At 44.4% G+C, this 26717-nt stretch overlaps 2 protein-coding genes across 3 annotated transcripts; both read right to left on the minus strand.

Moving 5' to 3' along the window:
* Positions 1-1096: 1096 nt before the first annotated feature.
* LOC149299199 (pre-mRNA-splicing factor ATP-dependent RNA helicase PRP16-like) lies at positions 1097-15836 on the minus strand. Of its 2 annotated transcripts, none has more exons than XM_089486277.1 (25): positions 15538-15836; positions 14887-15053; positions 14702-14797; positions 14458-14611; positions 12478-12596; positions 12186-12262; positions 11940-12095; positions 11511-11672; positions 10555-10662; positions 10236-10351; positions 9801-9938; positions 9342-9714; positions 9121-9261; positions 8610-8720; positions 8407-8523; positions 7804-7911; positions 7577-7689; positions 7277-7485; positions 7008-7162; positions 6751-6906; positions 6458-6592; positions 6235-6360; positions 1869-1964; positions 1646-1767; positions 1097-1181 (listed from the first exon to the last, which is right to left on the minus strand). In XM_089486277.1, the coding sequence occupies exons 1-25, from the start codon at positions 15834-15836 to the stop codon at positions 1097-1099; spliced, it is 3639 nt and encodes a 1212-aa protein (XP_089342403.1). The 2 variants fall into 2 exon arrangements, with proteins under 2 accessions (XP_089342403.1, XP_089342402.1); XM_089486276.1 differs by having other exon boundaries at positions 14884-15053.
* A 3198-nt stretch (positions 15837-19034) lies between these two features.
* Positions 19035-22620, minus strand: LOC149299200 (dihydroorotate dehydrogenase (quinone), mitochondrial-like). Its single transcript, XM_089486657.1, has 9 exons — positions 22600-22620; positions 22025-22237; positions 21383-21582; positions 21225-21307; positions 20896-21083; positions 20708-20821; positions 19442-19595; positions 19199-19358; positions 19035-19101 (listed from the first exon to the last, which is right to left on the minus strand). The coding sequence occupies exons 1-9, from the start codon at positions 22618-22620 to the stop codon at positions 19035-19037; spliced, it is 1200 nt and encodes a 399-aa protein (XP_089342783.1).
* Positions 22621-26717: the final 4097 nt, after the last annotated feature.

Genomic DNA, 26717 nt, shown 5'->3' on the forward strand with positions numbered 1-26717 from the left:
ACTGTGCCGCCTCTTTAGATCGCTGCGTTCTGCACGACGCGCATTCACCAGCCTCGGAAACTTAAGGACAAAACCAAGGACAGGCCGCTGAACCCAGCTAGCGCGGATGTGGCGGACCAAAGCCCGCGTGGTACCTTGTAATCATCGTGGCCGGAAGAGATGTTGTGACTGCTTTACTGCTTTGGAGTTCAGCACTAAACAGGACTTGTTCGTGTCTTTTATTGGAAAGGAGACGTAAACGTCACCGTCACATCCTACCTTTCAACAAAACTTCACACTAATTTAGCAGGTCTGTAACTAGCTGACAGTTTCTACCTTTTCTGTACATATTTTGCTTTTGTAAATCAGATATTTATAAGACTTTGAATAAATGATGCTTTTAAAAATAAAATAAAAAAGCTCACAGTAATGTCATGGTGCTTCCCTTTTACTTGTAAAACAGTGAATTAATGTATAAAGTCACAGCAGCTGTCATGGCCCAGCCAGAGTAAACTATGACCTGCTGTCTGAGATGACAAAACTCCCTTCTGCACGCTGGCAACGCTGAGCCAGAATCCCCCTGCTGCACTTTATCCAGTCAGCATTGCAGGAAAATCAATAATCAGCATTTAACAGTTGCCTTTTTAGTCAATATACAGCACTTAAATTGGCTTCAAGCAGAGGGACCTGCCGATAAGCCAAGCGATCCGCTTGTTGTGGGACTGCCTCTGACATTACGACACTCGTTAGGAGTTAATTATCACGTTAACACCGGTCTGTACTTTATTAAAGTGTCTATGCTATGTATCCTATGCAAAGGGAGGCAAAGCAGCCTGATAGAAGGTCAGAGCTGTTCTAGCCACATTCCAATAAGCACGCTGAGCCGTATGTATTGTTCCATAATGTTATATAAAAATAATCGCTCCACAGCCAGACAAAAACAGGTATGTTATTGCTGGAAAATAACATTATTCCACTTTACAATACACAAAATAGCACTGAAAGAGGAGCTAGAAAGTCCCAGAACCTTTTCACTTCCCTTGAGTGCAGCAGATCAGGTCCAACAAATTTCATTCATGCAGCCACAGATTCATGCCAACGGGTAAAGGCAAAAGAATCAGAGTCCAAATCGCGCCGGTGTACGGCGTGGGGTCCCGGGATCTGTTTGTTCTTTCCTTCCAGGAGTGTAGATTTTTACAGACCTGTACATACAAACAAAGCACTGGTTTAATACGGAAGTGTTTTTTTTTTTGCTGTAATTAAAAACAAATATGGATTTAAATGCATGTACAAGAGATTGATTTATGTACGAGAAACATTCCAGAGTTTGGTTTAAACACAACTAGAAGATACATTACAGTACAAGATACATATAACAGAATATGGTTTAAACACATCAGCAACTAGAATGTACATTACAGAACTACATGGTGCATATAAGGCTAGATACAAGCAGCCCCTACCTGCAACCACCATCACTGAGCGCCGGACAAATACATCTAAAACAGTCACGTGAACTGTACTAGTGCATAGGTTTATTCACTAAAGAGAGGGTAGTATGTTGCTGGAACTAGAGCACGTCCAGTGCTGAAGATAGCACTAGTCTCCGTTTGGTGAATAAAGCTCTGCGGTGAACGCAATTGCAAGAGATGAGAAGGCGGCTTACCTTGTGCTGCTCAGCGTGCTCTTCTTCTCCTGCTCCTCTCTCCTTAAGCGTAATTGTTCTTCAGCCATCATCATCTCCTCCTCCATGGCAGACGCTTCCTCCTTCGCACGGCGTTTGTTTTCCTGCAGAGTAGAGTCATGGTGAGGAGGATGCACACATATATATATATATATATATATATATATATATATATATATATATTCGGTCCCATCACTTCACTTACCTGTCTGGATTTGCCTGCATGTTTAATGCTGTAGAACATCGGCCCCAGTTCAGCCAACCACTCTCCGTCCACTGCTGTGACACACTGCATGTACTCCTATAGACCACGCAGCAAAGAAAAATTACATTAAACGTTTCAAAGATATCCAGATGAAGGCAAAAGAAATCATCGTTGTAAACACATGGAAACAAACAAAGTGCCATTAAAATAAACATTGGCCAACATTAAAAACAATTCTACAAAGCATTTACGATCGCCTCTTTTACAGCTTTCTGGGGGTTACGACTCACTCCTCTACTCCAAATAAATGACCTTGCGTTCTGTATTTGAAATGTGGATATATACATTTATGGGAAGAGGGGGTTTCTCGATCATCATGCGAAGGCAGATTACATTAAAACGGAAGTATACCTCGCACCAAATATACAAGTGAAGTTACCTAAAGAGCCATTAATGGAAAGACTCTATTAAATATACACATAGACTGACTGACACGTTCTACAGGTTATTAGGGATACGTATCAACAGGAATCAGAAGATGGGCAGAAGAAACGGTAAATTGTTTTCAAGGTACTAAACACTAAATACGGGTAAGATCCTTACCAGGTACTGCCTCAGGACAAAACATCATGCTTACATTTAAACAACAATCCTGCTATTGGTGTTAAACGTGGATAATTGGCAAAAAAATAAACAAACAAACAATCGGCAGCTATTTGGCTCGCACCAGAATTACATACTGCCCAATGGACGCATCGGGCACTGGAACACTTCGGGTTTAGTAAAAGAGATGCAGAAACAGATCTACTTAACAATCCCTGGTGACACTACAGATAGATAGCACTCCTTCGTACCAGAGATAGGGCAGGACTCAAACAAACACTTCCCCCTCCCAGAGAGGCACAGTGAATAACAAAGACCACACACGAAACAAAAACATAACGCAACAAGGTTATTCAAAGAAGGGAAGGAACAAATGTGTCACCAGGAATCGGCAGGGAAAATAAGTTCCCGGCCATCCCAGGTGACACCGCAGATGATAGATATACTAAAGCTGAAGGGTGGGAAAGAGGAAGAAAAAAAACAGCTTCAAAAACTATCTGGTAGAAAAACAAGTCTTCCTCTGCCATACAATCAAGTTTGTAATGATGGCCAAAGCTACAGATGAAGCCACAAACCGACGAGAGGACTTTCTGAGGGGCAGGGTCTACTCCAGATAGATAGATAGAGAGGCATCTCTTAAGGTCCAGAGAGTAATGTCTCTTCCTCAGTCAACCGAAAAAAGGTTGGTAATACAATCTCCTGGACGGAACTTTGAGAGTAAATTCAGGAGGCAGAGAAAGCACTACCTCATCCGGTTCCTTCATAGATAGAGCCTAAAGCTCGCCACTGCGTCTAGCGGAAGTAACGGTCCCCAAAAATGCTGTCTTTAAGGACAACAAATGTAGGGAAACTTGAGTCTCCAAAGGACCTTAGCAAAATGCCTGACAACCGGTAAGGAGGTGAGTTCAAAAGCCAGCAAAGCACTGATGGCTGAAATCTGGACCTTGATAGTGGAAGGTTAAAGGTCAAGGTTGAAACCTCCCTGCAAAAGAAGAAGGGATGAAACCTCTTGAACCGCACCACGAACAAAACTTCTTCCAGAAGTAGGGTCTCGGGAACGGAGAAAGCCCTAGCTCTCAGAATCTTCCGCTCAACATCCAGGCCGTCAGCAGCTGGAAGATCTCGTGGTTTGGATGGAGAAAATGTCCCTGACGAAGGCGGTCTCTCAGTGCAGGCAGTCTCAGGAGGGTCCTGGAGCCGAGGTTGATCAAATCCGTATACCAGGCGTGTTTTGGCCGGTTTGGAGCGGATCGGAATCACTGATGCACGGTCGTTCTTGATCTTTGGCACAACTTTGCATATCAGAGGAAAGGGTGAGAAAAGAAAATTCTGGAGATTCGTCAGATGGGCCAGAGCCCAAGGGACCGCTTACCTTGTGGAGGCCATCCTGGCCCAGTCCTTACAGAGCTTTGGCGAGAACAGAGCATCCGGCAGACAAGAGAACGAATGCTGTCTATCTTGGAAGGTGTGAGAAAAGCCTTCCCTGAGCGAGAATCCAGACATAGGCCCAGGAACGTGGCTTGCTGAGAGGGAGCGGTGCTTGACTTGTCCCAATTCAGAATCCAACCCAACTCCTCCAAGGTGTTGACTACTCTTGTAAGGTGAGACTAGAGGACAGAAGCCAAACGGGCATGGATAAAGCAGTCGTCGAGGTAAGGGATGACTAAAATCCCCTGAAGCCTGAAGTGAGCCGCCACTACTGCCAAGAGTTTCCCAAAGACCCTGGGAGCTGCTGACAAACCAAAAGGAAGGGCCTGAAACTGCTAAGGTTGTATGCTTGAACCCCAAGGGATGGCTATGCGTAACAACTTTTGAGGAATTGGATGAATAGGAATGTCAAGATACACATCTTTCAGGTCTCTAGAGACCATGAGGTTGTGGAGTCATAAGGTGTACAGAGTGGATCTTATAGTTTCCACCTTGAACCAGACACACCAGAGGTGACAGTTTAGGAAGCACAGGTCTAGAATTAAACAGAATCCTCCCAAGGCTTTTGGCATCAGGAAGACTGGAGAATAAACCCCCGGTCCTTGCTCCGGAGGAGGGACAGGAACTATATGCCTGCAGTTCTCTGAACTGACCAATGGCAGACAACAGGAAGGCATGCCTCTCGTCTGGTCCTGAGGAAGGTGGAAACGATCTGGAGGTCTGAAAAGGCACCGATACCGTGCGTTACGATGCATCTCGCCCATGGGTCTCGAGTGATGGTGAACCAGCTGTCCCTGAAGAACCCGAGCCTTCCTCCCACAGGAATGCGATTGGTGTCATGCCGAGCCCTTAGGGTCCTGGGGCGCTTTGGTGAAGGAGAATCTGTCCAATCTTCCTCCCTCTCTCAAAGAGATCTGCCCCAGAAGCCTCGTTCCCGTGAAGAGTGATGAAAATCTGGAACCATAGCCTCTGCACTGCCCTGGAAGGTCTTGCCCAAAAGAAAGAAGCCTTCTTTTGGAATCTGGTCTTCGCTGCGGCATCGAGTGCTTGTCCCGTGTAGTTTTCTCCAACAGGGATTCAAGTTCTTAAAGGGAATACTAAAAAGTCTGGCAACTCAAGCTTTTAGCCATAAGGCTCCTCTAGCAGGCCCCTGGCTGTCATTCTGATATTCTCAATACATGCGTCACATAGAAAATCCACAGCAGCGACGTTCTTGAGGATCACATCCCTGGAGGTTTTGCCAGTGATATCCTCCTCGATCTGGGAAAGTCAGACCTTAACTACCCTGGACACTGAGGCTGAGGCAATGCCTGATTTAAAACCAAAGCAGAGGCCTCAAAAGACTTCTTAACGGCCGCTTCGGCTTTCTTTTTCATAAGTCAGAGAAATGGGAACCGTCCTCAAGTGGGAATGTGGTTTTTTTCTGGAGACTCTCATAACAGCTATATCCCCCATAGGAGTAGCACAGAACTAAGTCCTCATCAAAGAGAAACAGACGCTGAACGCGCCCAGACAGGTTAAGCCTTCGTTCCGGGTTCCGTTCCTGCTTGACGAGATCAGACAGAGCAGGATGAACTGGAAAGGATGTATTACGTTTGGTATTACGCTGGAAAAGAAGGGGTCCCGCTTCTGGTCACGTGCCTAGCAGACCTCACAGCGGAGATAAGGGTATCTATTTCTTCCGCTGGAAAGAGAAAAGAACTTTCTACCCGGACTCTGGCCTCTGGGTAACTGAACTCTCAATCCAAAAACCGGGACAGCTAGCTACAGTGGGAATGGAACACAACAGTATCCTACTCACCCAGCCGCTGAAATAGCCAGAAATCGAGTTCCAGGGAGCAACATTTTCAAAACTACCAGAAAACTAGCCATTCTGCACTACCGGAAGCGCGTATCGCTCTCAAGCGGAAGGAAGAGGACCGCCACGGAGGAGGAGGATGCAAAAAATCCCACGGGGCTCCAGGGGATGCAGGAGGCAGCATAGCGCCAGCCTACAGGTTAAGGTGCAGGCGGCATTCCCTCGACCGAGGGGGCTTAAGCCCTGGAAGCCGGCCCAACCTAGAGTCGTTTCCAATCGCAAAAGGGGCAACGAGTCCTCCCTATCTAATGTAAGGCAGAAGAAACACTGGGGCTCACTGGCAGGGGAGGGGCTTTTAAGTGTACCCGCTCATGTACAGAGAAGGACTCCCATCTGTGGTGTCACCCGGGATGGCATGGAAAATAAATGTGCATTAACAGTAAAAGGAACCCTATTGAAACCTTGGAAATGGGATGCTGACATCTAGTGGTCATTTGCAAAAACAACAACATGTCCCGTACAAAATAAGCTGCTTACCTTTGTAGTCATCACTAGTTCGTGGTACACAATATAATCAGGCGTGTATCCCATCCCAAACAGAGAGCTAGTCGGGTGCAAGTGGCATGGCATCCCCGTGCGCACGTTCACATACTCGCCGATCCCCTGGAGGAACAATCAGGAGTACATTTTAGCTCAAAGTTCACCGCCCGCTCTGGTGTCCTCCGACAAATACCCTGGGACCGCAGGGCAGTCTCTTTACCTTAAGTCTGGCAGCTTGGTGAAAATAAGCTGCACAGATGCACTTCCTCACAACGTCCCAGTCTGAGCCGCAAGAGGAGAGGGGCATCCGCTGGGACACCATGATATCTTTCAGCTGGGCCCGAACTTCACGGACCTGCAAGCAAAGGGGCAGTTGATCGGGTCACATGCGCCACACAGAGAGAGCAGGGAATGCCCATACACCCCATTTAACTAAGTATTTCTTACGGGGACTTTGGTTCTATACCACTGAGCGGCAGGAGTGTTTAGGGGTAACAGCGTATTGTCACTCACCTTGCGCATGGCCTTGGCATGTATAAAGTGTTGGTTGCACCAGCCACTTGAATAGTTATTGTTTTTCCACTGAAGGAAGACATTTAAATATGTTAAGTGGTCGCTCTCTGGGACAGCAAATTTCTCTCGCACTTGGTCGCTCTCCTCCTCTCGCCCCTATCAAACATCGAGAGAGAGAACAACAGACTAATTAAGTACGCGTTTCAACAACTCCCGTCATTAAGTCAGTCCACACGCCGCACAACTATACCCCATACCTTTGGGCGATAGAATATGGCTGGCACAGAGAGCATAGACACCACCATCAGTATCTCAGAACTGCAGCCCATGTCGCACGATACAATAAGCATCTTCGAGAGGGCAGGGTCTAAGGGGAACTCAACCATAAGTCGCCCAGTGGAGGTGAGAGAGCCTAGAGACAGACAAGACACGGGGGGGGGGGGGGGGGAAACATTAGACCATTTTATCGTACACAACAATTGAGCAGAAATACACTTGTTTCCTGTCCTAATCACTTGCTTTTTACCTGTGTTATCAAGGGCCCCTAGGATCCACAGCTGATACATAGAATTGAGCATATTGTCCTCTGGCGGTGGATCCATGAAATGAAAGAGAAGCAGATCCTGAACCCCCAGGGACTTAAGCAGCAGAACTACATTGGAGAGGTTTGTACGCTGGATTTCAGGGACTGTGGTGCACAGAAGTTCGTTCTTATAGGCGCTCTGTGTGTAAAGCCTGCCAGGGAGAGTTAACGACACCATTGTAAAGTCACAGACTGATAATAAAAAAAGGTCGTTGGGGCTTCAAGAGCTCGTGGCAAACTTACCTAAAGCACTGCCCTGGCCCAGTTCGGCCTGCTCTGCCGGAACGCTGGTTGGCATTGGCCTGGCTAATGGGATAAATCTGCAAGGCATCCATGCCGATGCGGGGATTAAACACCTGAGGGGGAATAACATTACATTTATTGAAATAGCAAAATCAGTGGGCCCTGAGGGATAAGGAGTGTGATCTGACATCGCGGTGGTTATACAGCTGGAATCGGGAAACGCTAACCTTTAACTTGCAGTAACCGGAATCCACAACAAACATGATGCCATCCACAGTGAGGGAGGTCTCTGCAATGTTCGTGGCCACAATGCATTTTCTCACACCGTCCGGGGCCTGCAAAAGCAGAGGGAAAATAATGAAACAGAAGCACCGATCCCAAATGCTCCGAGTGAAACTGTGCAGATGCTCCTTGCCACCGCTGTACAAGGGTTTAACCCTGAATTATTTTTCCCCAGCTCAGAAAACGACCTCATTTCTAAAGTAGGACTTACAGGACTTGGTTTTGTTGTTTGTGTATAAACTTGATGCCAGTCACACAGGTGACATATTCCATCTTTTACACAGGCGCTCGCTTAATTTCACGGCAATGCAAGATGCCAATACAACAAAGCAAAACGCATCCTAATTAAAAGACCCAGACTGTATCCTCTTAATAATCACATCTTGTAACTGTGTACTGGGGATGGTCATGTTACATTACATTTTGGGTACCTGCAATATTCTTTCCGCCTTGTTATAGGATATAGTCTGCTACACACAGACACCAGTCGCATCCCGCGCAAAAATATTTTCCACCAGATGCCAATCTATGGCCAGAAAATGACTTACTTTTTGGAAAATCTTGGCCTGTAAATCGGATGGCAGCTGGGAATAAATTGGAAGGACAGCTAGGGGTGGAGCACTCTCCAACTCCCCCAAGCGTTCGATAATCTGATCAGACGTCACCTGTATGCGGACAGTAAAGGTTTTATGAAACAAAAGATAAGGAGAGGAAGACGAAAAAAAAGACTTCAAGCTGCTAGTGTTCTCACCTCAATATCCTCTTGCCCTGGCATGAAGATCAGAATGTCACCTGCAGCTCCAGACAGGTGGATTTGTAAGCCTTGTTTCACAGCAGCTTCCACATAATCCTCCTGAGGCGTCTGCATCGAACACACAGAGAAAGGTGTTGGTGGATACAAACCAACCAATGCGATAGGGATAAAGGATCGGTCAAGAAGAGTACAGGCAAGTAAAACCTCAAACAACAAAGATAAACAAATGCTAGGATGACAGACGGCTGGGGCAGAGGACGTGGGGAAAGCGAGCAGTGGAAGAAGAACTGGCTTGGCTGCGCACGTCCCCAAAAATGGTTGTCACGCCCAGTACCTTAATTATATCTATACGCATAGACTGGTAGGGAGTAGGAAGAGAGAGGTACAGAACAAGTAAAAAAAAAAAAAAGTGATATGGATAATTGATGGAGGTATATAGCACATGACGTCATAAACAGAAAACAGTAAGATTAAATAAGATGAGACACTTGTGACATTGTATCTTCACCTTGCTGAACAGGATGTCTACAGGGAATGTCCGGCCTGGAATGTGGAAAATAGGAACATTTCCAAAGAACGAAGCAAACTTCTCCGAATCCATCGTAGCCGAAGTAACGATCAATTTGAGATCCGAGCGACGAGCCACAACCTGGCAAATGGACGGTGTTAGAAATCTAGCGGTGGAGGGTGAAGTACAGGGTACCGTCACAGACACAGAGATGCACGTACCTCGCGTAGCAGCCCAAAAAGCACATCTGTGTTCAAGGAACGCTCATGGGCCTCGTCCATGATAACAGCGCTATAATGATCAAGATCCGCCTCACGCAGAGATTCACGCAGGAGGATGCCGTCCGTCATGTACTTAATAAGGGTTTTTTCAGAAGTGCAGTCCTCAAATCGGATAGCGTATCCCACCTCTTCTCCGAGGCCTACCTGCATTTCTTCACTGACACGCTTTGCCACAGACATGGCCGCCACCCTGCGGGGCTGAGTGCACGCAATCATACCATAATCTGTGTATCCGTCTTCATGCAGGTACTGAGTCAGCTGGGTAGTCTTCCCGCTGCCAGTTTCCCCTACCACGATGACGATGCTATTATCCCTGCAGGGAATAAGGGGCATGAGTGCAAAACTTTGCCTTCCGGATGCTAATGCTTGTAAAAGGCATGTGTGAGACAGACCGCTTACCTTATCACTGTGAGCAGCTCCTGCCGTACAGCAAATATTGGCAGGTACTGCCTCTGCTCCATCAGACTCTTCTTACGGGAAAATTCGCTGCTCGCCTCGCTGCGTTCTCGCATGTGGTCTGCAAATTTCTGTTCTGTTCTGATATATTAATATATATGGGATATTGTCATGATTTTTATTACATGATTGTGAGCTTGTTTGAGCAGGGCCCTCCTCACACGTTGTTTCTGCAAGTCAAATTGTTACGCTATACGCTACTTATGTCCTGTCTACCCATTGTACAGCGCGACAGAATATAGTGCTATATAAAAAAAATAAAAAAAGTAAGAAGAATGCATACAAATAGTACCAAATCAGTTGTTTTCCAAACAATGAACAAATCTAGCCAAATATTGCCTTTTCATGCCACAATATCTCCAGTTAGTATGACTGTACCTGTAATCCACTGCTCCATCTTCAGTGCTTGGCTGTTCAGGATCATCCTCCTTCTTCTTGACTCCCATGATGTCCCCTAGTTTGGTTCCAGCCAACTCCCAGTGCTTGTGCTGAGCCTGAAGCGATAAGTCACCGTTACAAATATGTCCCTATTGACAGAGTCCCCCGTCCACCCCCCCCCCCCATATCCCACATAACCACTGAAAAAAATGAACAAGTCCTTTCAACTGAAGCAACTACAAACTGGAGTCCCAAACTGACACATCCCAATGACCCTCCTAATTGCAATCCTGCAAACAACTGAAGCTCGAGGCCTTACCTTTTTACGCTCCTTCTGCTCCCGGTGCTTGCGGACCAACTGACTGCCTTTGCGAGAGATGATAGCCATATCTGAGGTTGGATCCCGCACTGGGATCACCGGCTCAGGCTAAATATTGCAGAAGAGAGGATTAACAGTTACAAAACATCTCAATAGTTGCATAGGCTCTTATCATTTTCCACTATCTCTCTCTCCAAGAGGCACAGCATTCCCCTTCCCATATCTGCGCACTGCTCAGAAAGTCTGTCCACCCTTTTCAGCCAGTCCTTCTGACAATCTGTCCTCCTCGACATCTCTGCAGGCATTGTCATCTTACAAAGTATCCAGAAACGTCTATGCACACCCCACCATTTCAGAGTAGCTCTTACCTTGCAAACGCATTCACTCTTCATTCTATAAAGTTCTGCTCGTGACACATATCTCGTCAGGGCCGGCCGAAGACTTAATGCCGCCTGGGGCGAAGTTTAAAACGCCGCCCCCCCCCGCCGACGCCGGGGGGGGGGGGGGGGCGGTCGGCATTTTAACCTTCGCCGACGCCATAATCTACGACCCCCCCCCCCCCCGGTACTTACCTTTAAACAGTCCTGCGGCGAGTCTCCCTGCTCTGCCACGGTGCCGGCTTGTAATGCTGAGCGCCGGAAATTGACGTCACTTCCGGCGCTCTGCATTACAAGCCGGCACCGTGCCAGAGCAGGGAGACTCGCCGCAGAGGAGAGAGAGAGAGAGGGGCGCCGAGCGGGTAAGCGAAAACCACTCGGTGCCCCTCTCTCTCTCCTCCGCTTCAAAAAAAAAAAAAAAATAAAGCGCTTGGGGCGGCAAAGTGCCGCCCCTTCTAAAGTGCCGCCTGGGGCAATTGCTCCAGTCTGCCCCATTATAGGGCCGGCCCTGTATCTCGTACATCACAAATCAGCACTGCCCATGCACCAACTACCATTTCTACTGCAAAAACATTGTACCTGCTTGGTAAACACAATACGTCCATCCAGAAATGGGGGCACCAGGTTGTGGACCAGAAGATGCACTTTAGCAGCATTATCCTCTTCAAAATCATCATCCACTTCTAGTCTTTGGACCACACCACTGGTCAGCATACGATTTGTTTCCCAGCGCTCATTATCCTGCACAAAAGGAAAGGTCACAATGAAAAGGCTCCAGGTGCTTTATGCTAAGATAACGTTAAGGCATCCATATGACGTGCTTTGCAAATCAAATGCGCATCGCAACACTCACGAAGCCAACCTCGCAACATCTTATAAACTTGAATAAAGTGGGCGACGAAGGAAGTCTTTGAGAGAGTTGTCTAGGAAGGAGGTGTCATGGACGATCTAGAGAAAGGTCAGGTTTACTTTATAAGGCGACAAGCATTGGCTTGATGCGATCATTACCTCGTTGATTTGCCTCCTCTGGGCAGACACTCTTTTGTGATTCTGTTTCTGGAGAAGCTGTTCCCTCTTCTTCACATAATCCTGAGAGGTTGCGCTCAAGGCATTGTGATACTCATCAAATCCTTCATCCATCATGTACCAGTCTCGGTCTGCTTGCTGCAGGGGGGAGAGCAAATTATGACCTCCAGCAGACAAAAGGAGATGCATAAAGACACTTTTTTTTTTGTTTTGTTTTTTTAAACTTACCCTCTGGTCCTCCTCCCATTGCCTTTTATCATCCTCCGACATGAAGTCGATGCTATCCTCATCTGTTTCATGCTTACCTGGTAATCAAACAGTTACACAGAATAGCAATTACACGTGTGGAATTCGCATTTAGGGAAACAAGTGGAGAGGAGAGCCCTGGTCAACACGCTTACTATCTACAAATGGTCCATGTGTTAATGTGAAAGGTTCAAAGATAACAGTAACTACTGTAAACCAAAAAGAAAAGTACTTCCAAACTCTGATGGCAGCTTATACTCGAATTTCTTCTTACCTTTGCCCTGTGAGAGTCGTGGGGTGGCGCCTAGATGTCGTCGTTCTGAGGCCCATTCATTAAATTTGTAAGACGGTGTGGGGAGAGGGGTATCATCTGTGTACTGGAGCCTCACGGAGCTGCAAACATTACATTAAGAAGGTTTACAGAAGCGTTTGGGCATCATGTAGTTCGACAGGTCAACAAGCGAACAGAAATTCCACAAAGACATTTAGATAACGTTCAGCATCAATTTCAAGCAAGTGGTAAGTAAAATTAATACGTGTTTAAATTACTTTATTGCATCAGACAATATGTTACAATGTAGCAAGCGGATAACTTTACTAATAAAGCATTTCACCTTCACCTGGGGCTTACTGTACGAGTGCAACGTATGAAATATAGCCTACAGACTCTAAATAAAGTCAAAGCTCGAAATAAAACGGCACTTTGAGTTTCCTGCACAGTGACATCGGAATATAAGCACATAGTTGAAAAGACAACTTCATGTTCCTGGTACCCATACTATAGAAGAATGTATATTTAAATACTATGTTTATACTGTTATATAGTACTACTATATTAATATATTAATACTGATTGGTTAATTGAAATAGCCAATCAGTAGAAGCAGTTTTCACACATGAGCATAGGGGTCTGAGCAGACAACTGCTTACAACTTACACTGCGCCAGCGCTAGAGCTGACTGGAGGTGAATATATCATATGGAAGGGGAAGCGTTCAACTGAACACAACGCCTACACAGCATTTACCTTGGTATTGTGGAAATGGGCAAATGCTAACAGAAAATAGGAACATTTTAAGGGACCACACAGCTATCATATGCATTAAAGTGCATATGATGGCTGGGGTGTCATAGTCACATAGTAACATAGTTAGATAGGCTGAAAAATGGCATGTGTCCCTTCAATAGTTACAGCAACTGGCTTCACAGCATTTAACTGGCTTCACATTTTTACACCATCCTTTCAGTAAACAGTAATACTGTATTGATTTAATTCTATTCATGTCTTTTTAAGGTAGATGCATTGAAACAAATGATTTACAAGGTAGCAAACTACTGGGTGTCAAATACACCCATTTCTGATATACCGTATTTGCTCGATTATAAGACGACCCCCCCCCCCCCAAAATCTGAATATTAATTTATGGGAAAAAAAAAGAAAAAGCCTGAACACAAGACGACCCTATAGGAAAAAAGTTTTACCAGTAAATGTTAATTCATGTAAACTATGTGAACAATTTTTTGTTTATAAAAGCTATGATTGAGAAAAATATTTTGTTTTTATTTCCTTTTTTTTTTCAACCTGCCCCCAGCCTTGCCACTCTGCCCCAGAAATGCCTTATGCCCCATATATGCCACTGTGCCCCATGATAGGCCTTTTAACCCTCTATATGCCACTGTGCCCCATGATATGCTTTTTGACCCCCAATGTGCCACTCTGCCTCCAGAATTGCCTTATACTCCTATATGCCACTCTGGCTCTACACGCTGCCCGGACTAAGCACCGGGGACTCATAAGCACCGGTAAGTTGGGGGGGGGGGGGGGGGGGCATAACACAGGAGCATCCAGGTCCCCTGCATCGCTGCGGTGGATCTGGATCTTAGTCAGGCCTATTTGAGGTCTGATTATAAGACGAGGGGTATTTTTCAGAGCATTTGTTCTGGGGAAAAACCTTGTCTTATAATCGAGCAAATACGGTATTGGCATTGCTCTCAAGTTTTCGCACAACCAATTTTAATCCTTTCAGTACCCTTCGGACGTACCGGTACGTCCTTAAACCTTCTGAAAAGATGCCCATTAGGACATACAGATATGATGTGAGTTTGTTGCAGCAGCAGGGACATTTCCCACTGGCTTCCTGCCAACTGATAGTGTGTAATGGCTGTGTGAAAAGTCGTGCTAAGTGAATCACTCATGAAATAGTAAAAAAAAAATAAAAAAAAAATATTGTATACAAAATAAAAGATTTCCTTACCGCTCTCTCCTAGAGCTCTCCCTGTCATTGCGATGGCTTCGATCAGAGTCTCTGCTAGATGGGGTAGGTGAAGGAGACTCCCAGTGAGAGCGCTGGGATCCTCCATACCCGCTTTCATCCTCTTCCCATCCAGAGCGCGAGGGTGTTGAGGAATCTAGAAACAAGACGACGAAAGGTTCAACCACACAATCTGAAGGGAAACTGTACGTAACAGGGAAACTGATGAACCAAATGGGTTATCTACCTCTAGGTCTGTGCCTTGGACTCTCGGGTTCCCCTCGCCTTGAACTTCTCTCAGAACCACTGTCCCTTTCTGACCTACTGTGCCTGCTACGATCGTCTGTCAAATAAATTAGAATTTAAAGTTACGAGGAGCAGAATAAAAATATTCCAAACGCAAGCAATGCTCTGGTTCGGGCCTCAGACCACCTCGATCTCGACTGCTGCGCTCTTTTCTGCGTTGTCGATCATCTTTGGATGAGGCGTATACTCCATGTTCTCTTCTGTCGCGCTCTCTCTGACGGCTCCGGGCCAGGTACTCTTCGTTTACCCCACCGGTGTAAGAAGGTGTTTCCACGCGTGGTTTTCTGTAATGCCTGAATGCCAACATACTAAAGGGTCAGAGACCAAATGATGTGCCAAAGAAGCCTCACAACTATTTATACATTTGTCACTCTATTTCTAGTAATGCTCTGACTTCTAAGTGTCGAGCTCACCTGTTTTCTTCTCTCACACCCTAAAAATTGCTGGGACATATTGCCAAAGAGACAAAATAAAATAAGGGAGAACCCAGCCATCCATATCCTGTATACATGGATGCTCCGCATTACATGATCAGTTGTAAAGCTCCACTTTGATACATGATCATAAATCCTGTGAAATGATGTTTGTACAGAACAATGACCTACAATTTACATAGATTCCTACCATAGCATAACATCTGCGTGGTCTGTCAAGGCAGACGCCAGAATTCAGTAGTACTGCAAGCTACTTTACCATTAACAAAGACACTTCCGATGCCTCCGCAGTAACGCAACTTTACATAGTACAAAACCTTGCTTATCGACCACCTTCTCTTACCTGTCCCCGTGACTCCCCCGGCTCAATCGGTCACCGGCTCTGTCCGAATTCCTATCTTTCTCTTCTAAATCTTTAGTGGTAACTTTGGGTTTCTTGTCTCCTTCTTGCCTCTCCTTCTCTTCCCGTTCTTTTCGTTTTTGTGCGGCCAGCAGATCCAACCCCAATAGGGAGGAACGAGGAGCTGGCATTTTAAACACATGCTGCTCGCTACTCGAGCTCTTTTTCTTTAACACCAGCCCTCCCGTCTGTTCCGAGGGGTCACTGCCCTCCAGCCTGTGTAGCGATAAGTCGTCTTCCATGATAACGGTGGATATGAAGTCTGCTCCTCTAGCACCGGCCACGCTTTTAAAGCCAAGATTTCTGTAATAGCGCACGGAAAGGTAACATCGGTCAATATACAAATGTAAAGATAATTAAAATCCATTAACTACACGCTGCTCCAACCAGCACTAAATGTTTAGCCAGGTCTTATTTGTAGATGTATTTGCAGACTCCATTACTGAGCTTCCCCTGCATGCCTGATAAGGAAAGAAAAAAATCTTGATATTTGAGAGGGCTGCAAAAATCAGTTCTGGACAACAGCGCTGTGTGCAGCAATTACAATGACAACCAAGTTCCTGGCGAGGTTTCTGTATATCACATTCCCTGCTGTTCCACAATTAAGTGTGTCCATGATAATTACACTGGGACTATTTGGTCAATTCTTTACACTTTCCTTATCAAAAATATCCACTATATCACTAAGCACAAACTCCTTAGCCGACATGTATTGGTCACTGAGAAAATACTCTGCATACTGTAGCTCCATAACAGACGACGTTATAGCATATTTCGTAAGCTCCCCTTCCCATCCTAATAACCCAGCACCATACAGTAGTAACGAGCCGTGCGTGGCCACCTGCTTATGCCCACAGCTACAAACAGCACACAGAATTACCGTACAAAGCTCCCTACGTGTGACACACGCGTGTCGTGTACACGAAAATCCAGAAACGCGCTTACATTAAAGCCGGTCATCCGCACTGTAAATAGCTCAGCTGCAAACTATGGGCGCCGCCATTATCCCACAATCCCGCGACACTCTCAATAAACTTTATTGCTCAAAGAGCATACTGTACTTCCGCCTGTGACAAACTTCCGCCCTCCGAGTGGCCAGCCTTGTACAGAGTACAGATGCCGGGGGACATATTGTAATGGGGACAAAGAGCCCCGGCCAAGGGCAGAGACCCAACGGCGCCAGCACAGCCAGGGACAGGAGTTGGGAAGGAGGGTAACAGTGAGCAGGGGGCACGACGTGGGGTAACACGGGAGCCACTTGCTGTATGTAAAACAAGTTGGAAATATATATATATATATATATATATATATATATATATATTACATACACTCACAGCCAATGCGATACATGCAGACAAAAGAACCACACTGTATATTAAACAATACACGCAGCTCTTCTTTAACCCCTTCGTGACCAGACTGCTTTTCGGTGTTTGCACCCTTCGTGACAATGGCTGTTTTCACCTTTCTGCTGTAATTTTCTTCTCTCTCATTTTGCACACACAACACACACACTATATAATTTCAGGACAAGAAAGGTCTTTCATTAGATACCATTAGTTTTATATGATATCTAGTTTACTATACAAAAAAAAAATAAAAAAATCTGGTGAGAATAGAGGGGGAAAATGACTTTAAAACAAAATTAATAAATCTTTTACTCATCTACAAAAGCTAATGAAACAAACCTGCTAAATATATTCTATTTGTCCTGCACTTAAAAATAAGTAAATGTTTTTTGCAAGTTATAGGGCAACAACTATATAACATATTGCCATTTTAAAACCATTTTATTTAAAAATCGGTCATTCTGCCCCTATGTCCTATTTGAGACATCTTTGAACACACATTGTGAATTTGAATTAATTTACAGCTTCTGGTATATGTCGCTGCCAAACAACCACCGAATATGTGTTCAGCAACAACTCTTGAGGAGTACACCGATACCCGCCATGAATGGGTTTGCCGGGTTGTTTGGGGTCTAAAAGGTGACATTTGGGACATGTGCAATTCAGTTTTTCTAGTTGGAATTTTAACATTTGGTATTTCCTGTTTGGGACATCTTTGAAGCCGACCAATTCTCTTTACCCCAAGAAAGCCATATGTTTTTAAAAACCAGACACCCAAAGTTAGTATTTTAACCCTTTACATGCACTAATTCTGCCATCAGCCTTTGGCAAAGTTGGTGGTAGTAAATACATTACATAAAATTACTAACACAAACTTTTACAGAATGGAATTAATGAGAGAACCAGGAGCAAAAGGGAAAATGTTTGCACATATGCCTTTAACCCCTTTTCATGCCACCAATTCAACACACCTGTTATGTTTCATATCATATCTTAGGCTGAGGCTTTAGTGACCACACCGTTGCTTCAGATTCTCCCACATGCATGACAGGGCCAGGCAATGCAGGCTGTTATGAGCGGCAGCTCACACAAACCTGCGCAAAGATGTCCCAAATATTACACGGATGCAAAATGACCATATGTCAAAATTCCAAGATACAAAAGTGAGATGCATACCCCAAAGTGGCTTTTTGGTACCCAAACAACCTAGACATGGGTATAATGTACTGGGATGTTGCCAAACACATATCGGGTGCCATTTGACAGCGACATATACGTTCATACCTGAAGTAAGTGTGTAAAATAAATTGGACATGGCAGCAGGATGACCAGATTTATTTAGAAAAAAAGAAAAAAAAATAGGGTCTTGAATAGCAACATTCTGTAAATTGCCAAAAACAAAGGGTATTTCTAAACTCAGGTCACATATAAGAATCTATTTAGTGGGTTTTGATTAGCTCTTGTAGACGAGTAAAACACTTCTTGTAAATTAGATGATACGATCAAAATATAGAAAAAGATCCAATATAAAAGAGATTGGATGATCTGAGACTCTTTCCTTGCACACTGAGCCTGACTTGTCCAGCATGCAGGAAGTGACATCATCGCATGCTGGACCAGTCTGCACACAGCACAGCACAGACACACCACTCCTGCAACCCGTTTGTGGGCACAGACAGTCTATTCGGGGCACCGATAAGCTGTCGGAAAAAATGGGACGTTGGCAACTATGTAACTGCTAGAAAAAAATTAAGTAAAAATAAAGTTTCAGACACAAATTATGTGATGTAATACAATATATTTAGCAAAAATATTACTTTTGATACCGATAGCTTCTTCCCAAGCTCAGTGTCAAAATTCAAAGAGGTTTACAACATACATATAGCAGCACCGATTTAAATTTTAATCAAGGAACAAGTCACTTCCTATATGACCACCCTGGAAAGGCCAGGGTTTATGTGCACTGGTTTGAAAACATGCGCACCAAACCCTATTTCATCTCCAGGAGCACTTTATTCCATGGCACTCGATTCATCCACAGACTGTGGCAAGAGTCCTTGTGTCCTATGCAGAGGTTGTGTACAGCTGTCGTTACTTCTTAGCTTTAGGTCTGTGATCGGCACCTACTGCATCCGAGACGGATGAAAATCCCTCCTCCCTGCAGGAAAGCGCGAGGGAAAAAAGGTTAGAGAACATAAAATACAAATACAAAATCAATAACACATTGACACATGCATATCAGCTTTACAACTTACATAAGCAGGTTCCTCAACTCCTGTGTCACCTTTCCCACAACAGGTGGCCCCTGGTAGGTGAGTGCCGTATACAATTGCACCAGCGAGGCTCCTGCGCGGATCTTCTCTAGAGCATCAACACCATTACTTACCCCTCCCACTCCAATTATAGGAATTTTCCCTAATTGGGAAAACAAACACGATTTGGAAAATGTTTGCCTGGGCGAGGGGGCGAGCAAGCAACGTTACACCCTCAGATCTCACCTGCCGTCAGAGCGTACATTTCTCTCACAGTTTCTGTCGCCATGTCGCGTAAAGGAGCGCCACTTAGTCCCCCGGCCTCACAGCTCAGAGGGTCCTGTAGGGTTTCTGGCCGGCTAATTGTAGTGTTGGTAACTATCATGCCGTCAATGCCAAGCTGTAGAGAGAGTTTACAACAAAAGATCCTTATACTTAAACCAGAACCACACATTTAAATTGGTATTTTGTGGGTTTGTTTTTAATTTAGTCACTCGCAATCAGTAATCACAATAGTCTGTCCAGATTACTCATCATCACCATGCACATTGTTACCCTTAAACCCCACGCATGCCTGCCACTTTAGCCCAAACGCAACGATAAGGTGTGATAAAGTGTTGCTGTGCACAAGATGAGGCATAGTCCTGATGCTTGTGATGAGGTGTACTGCTGATGCTTGGGGTGCCATGCGTCGGCGTGTCTGTGACGGAGAGTCCCGTGCCAAGGTTTGACGTGCATTGCTGCGATGGGGTCGCAAGCAACACACAGCACGGCTTGGCAAAGCATGTTGTTCCTGTGCCTGTGACAGAGAACTGCGTGTTTTTGCCGTGCCTGTGGCTGGGAGTGTAGTGTTGCTGCCGTATCAAGGGTTGATGTGCGTTGCTGTGACGAGATGTGCGTTGCTGTGATGGGTTGCGCTTGGCACGGCAACACACGGCACTCCCAGTCACAGGTATGGCGTGTGTTGCCGTGCCAATGTGTGATGTGCGTTACTGTGACGGGGTGTATTGTGTGCTGTTGTGGCAGTGCCTGTGTTCAGTTGTGCAACTGATTCTTGCGAGGAATTGTGTTACTGTGCTGGTGGTTAGGTGTGCTCTGAGTTGCTGTGGGGTGTGTTGCTATGTTTGGGACAAGGCGTGCTACTTGTGCCTGTGTTTAAATACGTCACAAGGCAAGTGTGAGTGGCTGTAGATGGTCAGGCTGCTGTGATGTAATACATAGGGAAGTACTTTGGAGGAAAGACAAGGCTCTTTCTAAGCAAATGTAGTATTTCAATACAGGAACCTTTCTGGGGATATCTTATGTTGCTGCCAAAGTGGAACAGCACCTTTAATAGCGTCTTAAGACAATAAATAAAATACGCAAAATATTTTTCTAGCACCTAAACGGAAGTCACTTTGGTCACTCTGTTTCTTCCAAGTGGTTACTTATAAGTTAACGTAAATTAAAACTTGCTCTTTGTGCTATAAGTGTCAGAATGTGGCTTGTGGATTGGGCAGGGTAGAGCATTACCTCTGTCACTACAATAGCAATGTCCTCTTTAGCAGCTTTTGTCAAGTCAGGTGCAATCTTCACAAGCAAAGCCGGACGATGTTCACACTTAAGAGCATCCCGGGCTTTTACTACCTATAAAAAATATATATATATATACATCTGCATAGAGGTAGACAGACAGTCACACACACGGTTTTGTACAATACCTCGGCCAGGAGGTGACGAAGCTGGTCCTTGCCCTGCAGATGTCTCAAGCCAGGGGTGTTGGGACTTGACACGTTAATTACCAAGTAGTCAGCAAGCGGTCCAAGCTCTTGCACTCCCTTAATGTAATCAGCAGCTGAATCCTCAGATGTTTTGTTCTTTCCAAGGTTTATACCAAGTGGCATCCCTCCTGTCAACAGAGAAGGTTGCAGACTACAGCAAGCATAAAAATTCTACAGGGGTATTTAATGGGGTTTACATACCGTGTGTGTGGGGGGGGGGGGGGGGGGATAAAAAGCACCATGAGCACAGGCGATTAATAAGAACCGACCTGCTGTTAGCGTCTTTTGCTTCTCTCTCCTTTCTACCAGACGCTGCCGCACAACTTCAATTCCATGGCTGTTAAACCCATATCTGAAGAGTCAAGCAACAAATGAGCACTTATCTCAAGGGCGAACACCACATTATATCGTGTGTGGTTTTATTTACCTGTTAATTACAGCCCGGTCCTGCTGCAAGCGAAACACTCTTGGTTTGGGATTCCCGTCCTGGGGCATTGGAGTCACACTTCCAACCTCCACAAATCCAAAGCCCATTTTATAGAGTCCATCCACAGCCTCTCCGTGCTTATCAAACCCAGCAGCTATACCCACTGGGTTCTTGAACCTGTGTCCTAAAACCCTCACCTCCTAGGAAATAAAACATGGGGCATACAAGATATGGCACGGGATGTCCTCACGGGATGTAATAATCCTATTACACCGCTTCATGCATCTTTTAATCCAAGCTGTTAATAAGGTGAGCCGACAAGTAAGAAATTGCATACTAAAACGTAGTTTAATTTTATTTTATTAAGACACGCTACAGAAAGTCCCAGTCGTGGGGTTACTCACAGATACCCGCATGTACAGGTTACAAGCATGTTTATTAAAAGTCTGCACAGGCTAAAGAGCTTCTGCGGAATCCGCAGGACTCTCGCTCTGCAGCAGACACTAGTATAGCGAACGGGAACGCTACTTTAATTAGAACGTCCAAATACAACATGTTACAGGGAATGTAAGGTTACATTCGGTGACAGAAAAATAATCTTGTCGCTCCACTGTGGAACAAACCCTTATGGAGAATACCTACCAATTCTTCGGAATCATGCTGATTAAGTTGGGGTACCAGCCCAAGAGCTAGCAGTCTTATAGACAAGGTATGCGCTAGCTCAGGTGGCACCAGGCGCTGCAATGTTGGCATCAGATACTTTTCATAAAAGCGCTCATCTCCCTTTATGGTCAGGAAGGACGTAAGAATGAATCCTCCCCCTCCCAGCACAATAAAGGCATCCTTCAGCCGGCGCTGCAAGAATAAATAACAGTGATGTGTATGTAGTGGAGAGCCAAACAGTGAGTGCGCCCAGGTTCATGGGCACAGTATGGGCAAGGGCACTTTAATGCAAAGAATGCATACTGGGTCACAGAGGGCAGCTGGTGGCAAAGAAACACGTAGTTGCATATAAATAGGAGTCTGAAAGTCATGTGGTAAAATATCAAATATATACAAATATAAAAAGGATGTATATAAAAAAAAAATATGTATAGACTGAAAACCGGGAGATACTGATGTGTAGGTTGTCGAGATGAGTTTCTATATCGATACAAAATCGGAAGATTTAAAGAAAAAGAAAAAAAATGACCTGGTTATGTAGCACAGAAACTTACCTTCACGTGCGCTGCCAGCATTGTTACTTCCGATGGCCGTGACGCCAGCACGCACCACGTCGGCTATAAACCCGATGTCGCCATTTTTAATTTGGGCACAATTTAGCTTTTGCAGCAGAATCGCGACTATATACCTTCCCTCTTGATACACGACGAATACATGGTATAGAGTAATGTTCATTCGGTAAAATATAGAAGTCATTACGATTCTTGTTAACGATTCAGAAATTCTGCTGTATTTTCCGAACTGGCAAATTGTATAATGTTTACAATATAAACAAAGACATATTACTAGCAGCACTAGTAATAGGTTACTGGAATCAGCGATATACTGATGGATATGCTTCACCTCTGCACCATCGTGGAATTGTATGTTTGTAAAGATTGTAAACTTGGACCCCTGAGAGCTACTACTGAGTTGCTTTTGAGTTCTTAAGATCTTAAGCTTAACGTTGATCTGTCATCTGGTCCATGGACAGACAATGTAAGGAGTTCTAAAGAACTGTGCCGTATGATAGTTAGCCAACTAAAGTATTTAACATGTACAGCGATCCGGAATATGATGGTACTAAATAAAAAAAATACATCATCACATGATGGGTGTATGGAATCTTTTAAATTATCCCCTGTCAAGAAGCAGCCAGTATACCAGCTCTGGACCAGAACAGGCCAGGGTTTGACATTATTATTATTATTATTATTATTATCTTTTATTTATATAGCGCCAACAGTTTACGCAGCGCTTAATACAATACATAAATTCAAGGGATATGACAAGACAAGAATTGACAGACTAAGACAAACCGATACATTTGGTGGAGAGAGCCCTGCTCGCAAGCTTACAATCTAGAGGGAAAATGGGGTGATAAACATAAGGCATAGAGAAAGGGTGAGAGGTATTGTGGGGGTTGTATCAATGACAAGGATGTTCTAGCAGCTAAGATGGTGCGGCTTCTCTGAAGAAGTGGGTTTTTAGATGTTTCTTGAATGTCGGGAGGGAGGGTGAATTCTGAAGGTTCCTTGGGACATGGCTGTCAGAGGCAGGGCGTTCGCTGAAAAAGGCAAAGCGTTTAAAACAAAATTCAAATTTCGCTGCGCTGACATGTCTGCATGTATGTACGTAGTTATATTTTAGCACGTTATAGTATGATAAAAGGCAGAAACAAACAAGTGCAGTCGTATAAAAAAATACAGCAGTCACAAAGACATTATAATCTAGGTACAGCGTAACTACAACAGAAAACTGCCATTTGCTTGCCGACGCAGAGTTGGTTTGGAGGGATACAGAAATACAGAATGGATAATTCACAGATTTCAATAATACGAGGAAGAACGGCAGTGAGTAAAGGCAGGGATGGGAGCTGTATTTATGTTTATTTGAAAAATATTACTTAGAAATAAAATACAATTTTAAACAATGCAACTTCCTGTTTTAATTAAGAACAACCTTTAGTAAACAATCAACAAAGCATCTCTAACTGTATGTGAACATTTCTGATTACTACAATTGTTGCATCACCTTCTGAAAACATAAACACAATGGAAACTTGAGTACCATATTTTATACTATTTAACAGCTCTATTAGGGCTATACTTCTTGCTTTATTGAACATCAACTCCCATGACTTTAACCAACGATTGGCAGATATCCGTGGGAATAGGCGGAGAGCTACAGATTGGCTACCCCCATACTGTACCCCCGCACAGATTTATATATAAAATAAGAGCACCATCAATCATTGTTATTGAAGCTAGAATTGGAATACTTTTTGTACCGCGTTATCACATCTAAGCCAAAGAAAGCATGACAAATGAATAATTTAAAACACGTGTTCCTAACATAACTGTATATTTTATCAATACATCACTCGCTGACATGGCTGGTCATTAAAGCCTCAGCAATATGCCGTACGCTTCAACAAATCCTCTTGCAAATGGGAAACCAATATTCAAATAACAGCAAACACAAAGCACAAACATACAATACACTAATGAGAACACAATGTGTGCTAAGCACAGAGCAAACACACAGCACAAACATACTAATGACAGCAGGCAGCATATAGTAGGCACGCACGTCAAAAACCCTTCCAAGGGCAATAAAGACGTGACAAAGCTGCTATCCCCACGGCAGAATCTGGCCTCTCTTACATACGTTCCTTTCACATCCATCTTGGCCGACGGATTCCAAGGGTCATTTTGGTAATTTACTAGTCCTAGAAGTAACCAACCTTGATTATTTCCCATTTCCTTATAAGCCATTCACTTCAATGTTGAATGTTGGTGCAAATAAATACGTTTGTATAAAGTGTCCATTACACTGGTAATGCTCTTCATACATATGCTGGATTATTAGATCGGTTAAGCAGGACCCCCCTCACTTTTTGCTTCAGAAAAGCCAAATTACTATTTGATGTATGACGTGTTATGTTCTGTTTACCCATTGTAAAGCGCTGCGGAATACGATGTCACTATATAAAATCTGTAAAAATATAACAATACACAATTCCATGGATTCTGATGCATGCGTTGCTTGGCACAAAACTAAGAAGCTCCAGATCTCTTCGGCAGATGGTTAGGCAACGACTGGCAGCTCAGGGAAGGGCCAGACACCATGCACCAAGTACAATTCTATCCAGTTCTGTTCAATACTCATACGACTTAAGAGATATCTTAAAGAGTCAATTAAAAAACGCCTTTCCGTTCAATGCTCACAGCTTCTGAAAGGCATCAACTTCAGGCACTGCATAACTACCCTGTCACAGTATTTATTACGAAATACATCATTGCGGTCTTGCTTTGGTCTGCAGAACTTTGCATCCTTGCAAAAGATTTATGGATATAGCCCTCCCCTGTTGCGTTTGCCCAGTTCTTCTCATTTTCATATACACATTTGCTAGCTATCACATTTTTTGGGAGCTAACTTCCTTGTCACGGCTCCTCTGTGGGATTCCCTGGCCGACGCGTTCAGATAAGGATGGGCAGAGCACTAGCCCTGCTAACTTCTGTAGTTTTGTTATGGTCCCAGCATGGGGTATGTAGCCCGTCACTGTGCCAGGGGCCCAAATTCTCCTTTCTAGGGTCTTGTTACCAGTTCCTGCTGCACAGCACAAGTTACTGGGGTGCGAGAGACACTTGTCTGGCATGTGGGGGGCAACTGGCTAATGTGTCTGGAGAGTTTGCGCTGGCTTTCCTGGCACAGCACTTGAACTATTCATCCACGTGGTGGGTCAGACAAGAAACCAAAGGTAAGAGGCTAATTTCTTAGAAAAAGAGGGGAAAAAAAGGAATTGTGTGCAGAGCTGGTAGCACAGTATTTCAGAGTTACCTAGACTGATGGAATATAGATTTCTCAGTGGATGAAGGCATTCTACTTTTACTTGGACCTTCATGCGTAGCTTATTATGTGATACATCTGATTCACCTATGGGGCAATCTAATGCTTCTTTAATTTTTTATTAATTAGTTACATAATTAAAGAAGATGTTATAGACACAATGTATAAAACCCATACAGTCTACAACATACAAAGTACCAAATATATAAAGATGGTTTCACACCGGTCACAGCTTTGTAAATACTTTTGCAATTCAGATGGTGCTGGACCAGCTCATTTCTAACTTGCAAAGTTTTTACTGCAACAAACATACAAGTAACATGACATATATTAGTGAAAGAGTATCATTGCATTTTGAGATGACAGATACATAACAAAGTCAAAGTATATAAACAACAAAGGAGAAAAAAATAAAAGTTAGGCATTCACATTATCACCGTCCACTAGTACACGAAATTCCGATGACATTATTAGGAGCCAGCATTCACAGTACAATCATACATATTACTTTATCCATGAGCCGCACGGCGGCCATACTGACCATACCCCGTGATAGGACTTTATAGTGTTATTAAGTGTATGTGACATATGCGGGGACTTCCATTTTCTAGTTAATTAGGAGTTTAGCAGCAAGAAAGATGTGAAATCTTTGGGAAGGACTTGGCGAAATCATCAGGAAACATGTAGTATTGCCACCTCTGCAAGAAATGGTAGCTCCATTCCAAATAGCGAATGGCCCAAAATACTGTGGTCCACATAGTGGTCAGCAACGGACAGCCCC

This window comes from Sceloporus occidentalis, unplaced genomic scaffold (assembly GCF_023333645.1).
Source record: "Sceloporus occidentalis isolate IW3139 unplaced genomic scaffold, rSceOcc1.0.p SCAF_29, whole genome shotgun sequence".
NCBI lineage: Eukaryota > Metazoa > Chordata > Lepidosauria > Squamata > Phrynosomatidae > Sceloporus > Sceloporus occidentalis.